The following is a 6,248-nucleotide window of genomic DNA, read 5'->3' on the forward strand; positions in this document are numbered from 1 at the left end:
TCAAAATCAGCACCGAATTCAACCCACTTTCCAATCATAATCATACTAAATTAGTTTCACCATTAATTATTGGAAGAAAAATAATAGAATTTACAAAAACACATTCTTATTCTAGCTTTTATGGTGAGACAAATAAGTATTTGACTTATGCATAATCGTTTTGCTTCGCTATATATGTTTACCCTATATTATTATCAAGACAGCTTATTTTGAAGTTGATATATGCAATAGCACCAGTTGTGATCATAGAACATAGGGTAAAACCACATAGTATTTACCAACTTAATCTTTCATAAAGATGAGAATTTCAAATCATAGTAATGTAAGACTAATAGACTGAACATGCTCTCCTTCCTCTGTAGTTACAGAAACTCTTTTAGCATATACATTACAAAAATGGCAATATCCTTTTGATTTCAAACTTTGACAAATGGTATTCAATAATGAAGTCAATGAGAAGGAAAAAAAAACATAAAGAAAATGCGCACTAGCGCAAGAATACAAATCATTCCGAATCCTACTCATAGTCATATTTGATCATTGTGAATTTGTGATTGCATAGGCATGAGATGTATGGTTCTCCGCATGAGATTAGTGACATGTTAGAAAAGCTCCAAGGAGCCAAATAAAGTCTTAAACATAAAATGGATTGGATATAAGTTATTGCTTATGTTGTTCATACATTGTGGATATCATCTGTATTTCCAACGAGCATCTATAACATAGGCTTTTCTTTGGGTCTGAAATTAGGACACAAAACTATAACACTATCGAATACCTATTAGCACAAAGAGAAATGTGAAAGGCCAATGCCCTGTTGAGGTGTCAAGAGAATCTCTTTCTCTACCAATTCAAATACATCCTTCAGTCTATGAGCAAACTTTTCAGCTATGTTGCGTTTGATCCTGTGCAGAAACATCGTGCTTTTGAGCCAGGTGACCCTGACATAGACATTGCACTTGCATGCATTAGGAGCATGGCCAGAGTTCTCAATCCGGTACCTCAACTGAACCTGCGCATAAAGACATAAGACCATATGACTCGAGCAGTGGCGAAACAGAAATGTAAAAATAAAAACCGGCCGGTGATTCTCATTTTGATATCACATACCCGAAAATGATCACTAAACAGAACATCGTGCAGGGCCATGACTTCATCAATGATCCATCCCTCCCCATTTGCAATTGGAGATTTCTGCTGTCTGCATGCCACCTCTCCGCCGAAAATGGAAACATTGCGGTTGAAACTGTAAGACAAACATCGCTGAAAAACGTTTGGCTTTATAGATTCCCATGCAGTCGTTGCATAGTTAAGACAACCTGATTTCCCCATAACATTGTGCTCCAGCTTTCCTCCATTGAACATTTCCATCAAGTAATCTGTCTGCACAATGTTCCAGAAGGGTCTCAGTAGTAGAATAAAAAAATCTATCAGGATTCAGATCGTGATCGATCTAGATTCTAGAGAGCATATCTCTTTCTCTAAGAAAAAATGCCAAAGCTGCATAGCAAGTTCTGCAGTCTTTCATTTAATTTAACAAATTCACAAACTCTGCATAAGCCTATCTTTAAGATGTAACAAACCAAGAAAAGAAAGAAAATTAAAGGAACTACAACTTACATTCACAGGTAATTGTGCAGTATAAACTTTAGACATCTTTGTATCTCCAAGATCAAGTATGGATTCAGTATCTTGACTATCCTCAAGCGTCTTCAATCTTTCTTCGTAATCATCCTGATCTTCAGCAATTTGTGCTTTTCGATCTGGACTTAGCGCTCTTGTTCTCCATAAGCCAACAATCGTCCTGCCAAGACATGTAATTGGTTACCAAATGCCATTCGATACCTATAAATTCTTTAGCATAAATGAAATAATCCCTATATCAAATGTAGAATCCTGATACCACTACCTGCTGGCTGAACTGAATGACAAAAATGATTGGAAATAGAATCTAAGCCGGCCTTCTTCATCTTGGCACTTCGCCCCATGCCTTGCATCAATACCTCGATCCTTTTTCAGTACAATAACCAGCAAAGGGATTCCCACAGATGATAGGGAGGGGGGATGTTCTTGGATATCTTCAATATCCTCCCAAAGAAAGAAAAATATTGTTTTGTGTCCAAACAGGTTTGCATAAAATCCAACTATTCTCGCTGATAGAAAAAGTCGTCCCTGCATCAGAAAGTCATCATTGTAAAGACTTTAACTCAATGCAGATACACAAACACCATTATCTGGTATATACCAGATAGATCTAATATAATTTATAACACTCATTTCAATGTACTTTGTGTGTCAAACACCACCCGAGTCTAAGAACATTTATTGTGATCGTGAACTTCCTTTTTAATTTTCTCCTTCGAGTAATGAAATAATATAATAAAACGAATGATGTTACCTGCACTGGCATTTTCCTTTTCATAGCACATGAAAAATCACTGACGAGAAATTCTTCTGGAGGTAACCCAAACAACTTCTGAAATGCAGAATTCCTATGAGGCGATCGGAGATAAAACTGTCAAGAATTAAGCAAGGTATTTTCACCGTCTCTGGTAGAAACTTGGCTCAATTTAATTTCAAGAAAAGAATTCCAAATACAGTACCATAAAGGAAGCACGACAAATAACCTATGTATAAGAAACTCAAGTAAGTGAAATTATACACTGTCATGGATTAACTCAAGAAAACTAATGAAGAAAAGGTGTTTTCAAGTCCTTACCTTCTTTCCAACCTCCTTTTCCATTTTGTTCATATACTCCTTAATTGTTTCAAGTCCGTTGTTATTGTCCAAAAAGATTCTTAAATGCAGCTTTGATTGAGAAGACTGAGCAAGATTTCCCTCAAGGGGCACCCACATGTCTGCGAGCTCAGTAGCAGTGGGTTTCAGAAAATTGATCTCAGCATGGCCTAGTGACATAGCTTGGTCAAAAGGGCCATCCAAATCAAAAACTTCCACATCTAGAACTGATGGAGGTTCTTCCATAGCATCAAATTCAAGTATGTCTGCATGATTATTCAGGATTCATAAGTTAAAATGTGGGTGAGAATATACGGATAAGAGGGAGAAAAAGACCTTACCATTCCATTGAGGATCAGTAGTTTGAAGCCTGACAGAGCTTGTTCTTGTTTTACCATTGCTGGTGAAAACCACATAGGGATCAGAGAACCCTGATGAATTCAAGGAGGCTAAGTTTGTCCCTTCAATCAAGGCAACAGTGAGGGCCCATCCATGACCTTGGGATTTGACTCCATGATCACTACCTGTTTATTTATTGGAAAATTCAGAGCTGTGAGATCAAGAGACTGAACTTTCAACTTAAATAATTCTGAAAGACTAAAACATAATATTAGTGCTTGCCTTGTTGCAACCTAGCTTGGACAAAGTGTTGAACCATATTATAAACGCGCTCCAATTGAAGAACTAGAATTCCACATGTTATGAACTCTCCAATACTGTCCGGCAAATCAAATCCATGAAATTCTAGGCCTTGAGGTTCACTTGGTTCACAATGTAAAATGTGCACCATGATATATAAAACCATAAAAATAGTGGAAACAACAGTCATATTCCAGAAGTATCCTTTTGCCAATTCCCAATCTGATTGGTGTCCTGCCTGCATATTTGCCAGGATATGATCCTTGTCAGACAAATCTGTAAAATTCAGCACTTTAAACTTCTGAGCCATCAAACTGGAGAACTGCTCGAAACTATCCTTAAGTCCCTGTCGAACTCCTCCTTCAATCATGCATTTCATCAATGTGCTACGGAGAAAGTTAACTTCCCATGATATCACAAGATGGGACGATTCTTCCCTTGAAGGTAGCTCTGGTCCAGGTGATATCTTGTAAAGCAATTCAACCTTGAATGAACTCCCACATGGAACTTCGGGTGTAAAAACACGTGACAATACAGCAAATTCCCTTCCGTTTGCTGTGAGATATGTTTGCTCCTCTGTGGCTTTTACAGCTTTAACCAACTTTGTGGCAGCATTTATGTAGGTAACGACTCGTGTTAAACACGACATCTCTCCAGATTTCCACATCCAAGGCCCCTCATGTATATCAGTTGTCCCCTGAAGTTCTGCTAAATCTCTCCTAAACTGTGAATTTGGGGTAAAGAGAGACACATTAAGATCATTTGGTGAAACAACATAAGCCTGATCAATAAGAATTCCACCCTGAAGATTTTGTGGCATTTTTTGATTGCTCTGTATTGACTGCATCATTGCAAGAGACTCTTCAAAGCTATAACCAGAATGCTGTTCCTCCGTGCAATCTTCATAGTCAGATACTGAACTAGACAACTCAGAAGAATCATCAGATCTTGATCCTTCATCATTCTTATGAAGAAGCTTGTCCATACGTCTCCTAAGACCCTTCATCAATTGTTTTCCTCCCAGTATATTTTCACATGGAGATTTAAAGCCTGAGACGCCATGAGATGATACACATGGACTGTCAGTCTCTTTAGACTCCTCAGTTATATTTGAGTGTGAACAAGTGAGGTCATTAGCAGCAGCATCGTGGCGTTTTTCATGCAAAGAGAGAGTGAGAAGAATTTTTCCTGTACATACAGGGCAAATATTCAAAATTGATAATCGATGTAAAGGATCTGCTCTGGTACTAAAACTTCAAACAATAATCCACCATATGAACGACTGAATTGAGAAATTCATTTCACAATTCAAAGGCTCATGGGGAAGACAATTCAGTGAAGTTAGCAAACACGGGTAATTTGTTACAGACTTCGCTATTATAGATTTATGACCTGAAAATCACCATCCTCTGCACATTTAGGAACCAAAAACATACACTCAGCTGTATGAAAGTCTACAATGATAAGAATTACTAAAGAGGGTAAAGTTTATAGTCTACCACTAACTTACTATCAACTCCAGAAATGTGATTGACATAGTAAAGCATGACTGATTTTGTGGAAACAGCTTGATTTTACATTTCCCATGGAAAGTCCCTAGAAATGCACACACAAGATTGGTGACATTATGTGAAAAGCACACACAAGATGAGTTTTGTGTTGTAAGTTGGTGCCTTATCCTAATTACACTGAGGATTACCAGGAAATCTTGAAGCTTATATGATCTCTCCTCCACTAAAAATATGACAATTTATTTTCTAAATATGTGAGTCAGGAATTCAGAACTAGAGAATGAATAGTCATCACAAATGCTATATAAGAAAATAGATCGTCTGTTCTAAGGAAAGCTATGAGAAATCAGAAGACCCCAACCAATTTTTCATGGAAGCTTCAATGCAGCTCCATGAATGAACTATATTTATAACTAATGTTGCAGCTTGCAATCATTTATTAACTAAAAGTCTAAAACAAAAGAACCAGCTACAGGAGATAAAGGATCAAACTTCTCATCAAATTCATAGCGGATTAATGAGAGATGGAATGCAGTAACATCAATGCCAATCCAAGTTCTTAGTTACCCAAAATACAAAAATATATAACCAAAAAAAAATTAGTCTTGATATCTAAAGCTAATTAACAAGTAACCAGACAAAGAGAACTAACCACAATCTCTATTGACGAACTTCCCGGACTTGGGCCTTTCAAAAGAATACCATGCCGGCGGCAAGGTACTATAACTCTCAGTAGCAGCAGACCCCACCGGAATCCGAACCCGACCGATCAGCTCCACCCCATTAGATAAACCATTAATAAAGTCATCATCCTGGTGAAAACAAGACACAACTAGCTCCTCATTCATATCATACACCCCGAACACAAACGCTATATTCCAAGCCGGGTTGTTGGCGTTCCTCAGAATCCTAGTTTTGGACTTGTGCTTCCCAACCTGAACCTCCACAAAGCATGAGGAGTTCTTCACAGCCAAGTCACGAGCTTCCATCACATACACGTAAAGCCTCATTGTGATTATTACACCTTGTGAGCATAGAAAGAAGAGGCGGGGAGTAATAATAAATAGAGTTGGGTTTGAGTGCGTCGAAAACCTACCGAGTGTTGGTGATGGCGGTGGAGAAGGAGTTTAACGAGGGTGGAAAAGTGTGACATGGGAAGCCATGGGAACGTGGAAGCAAGAGAGGAAGGACACGAAGGAAGTGTCGAAGTGAGACGTAAATATGGAAGTGTGAGTCGGTAGCGTTTTTAGGGAGGTCAAGGGCATCAAACGGTTTGTCTTATTAGAGCATCATCAATAGTTATTGTATAAATTATCTAGAGTGGTGCACGAAAAATGGAACGGTTTATTCATCTCAATGAT

General features: G+C 38.1%; 1 protein-coding gene across 1 annotated transcript; it reads right to left on the reverse strand.

The window, feature by feature from the left end:
- Positions 1-583: 583 nt before the first annotated feature.
- LOC126793578 (C2 and GRAM domain-containing protein At5g50170) lies at positions 584-5,985 on the reverse strand. Its single transcript, XM_050520138.1, has 10 exons — positions 5,540-5,985; positions 3,359-4,564; positions 3,079-3,261; positions 2,720-3,003; positions 2,399-2,515; positions 1,910-2,172; positions 1,621-1,804; positions 1,111-1,383; positions 717-1,012; positions 584-684 (listed from the first exon to the last, which is right to left on the reverse strand). Exons 1-9 carry the CDS (start codon positions 5,895-5,897, stop codon positions 782-784), a joined length of 3,099 nt encoding a protein of 1,032 aa, XP_050376095.1. The 5' UTR covers positions 5,898-5,985; the 3' UTR covers positions 584-684; positions 717-781.
- Positions 5,986-6,248: the final 263 nt, after the last annotated feature.

The sequence above is a fragment of the Argentina anserina genome, chromosome 5, assembly GCF_933775445.1.
Source record: "Argentina anserina chromosome 5, drPotAnse1.1, whole genome shotgun sequence".
NCBI classification, from domain to species: domain Eukaryota; kingdom Viridiplantae; phylum Streptophyta; class Magnoliopsida; order Rosales; family Rosaceae; genus Argentina; species Argentina anserina.

Bases quoted from the DNA above. Each gene is read 5' to 3' on its own strand.
- LOC126793578 (XM_050520138.1), bottom strand. From the start codon at position 5,897: ATGAGGCTTTACGTGTATGTGATGGAAGCTCGTGACTTGGCTGTGAAG. The intron at 4,565-5,539 runs GTTAGTTCTCTT...CTGTATGTACAG, and splicing joins GTTCGTCAATAGAGATTGTG to GAAAAATTCTTCTCACTCTC. The intron at 2,516-2,719 runs GTAAGGACTTGA...AATTCTTGACAG, and splicing joins AAAAGGAGGTTGGAAAGAAG to TTTTATCTCCGATCGCCTCA.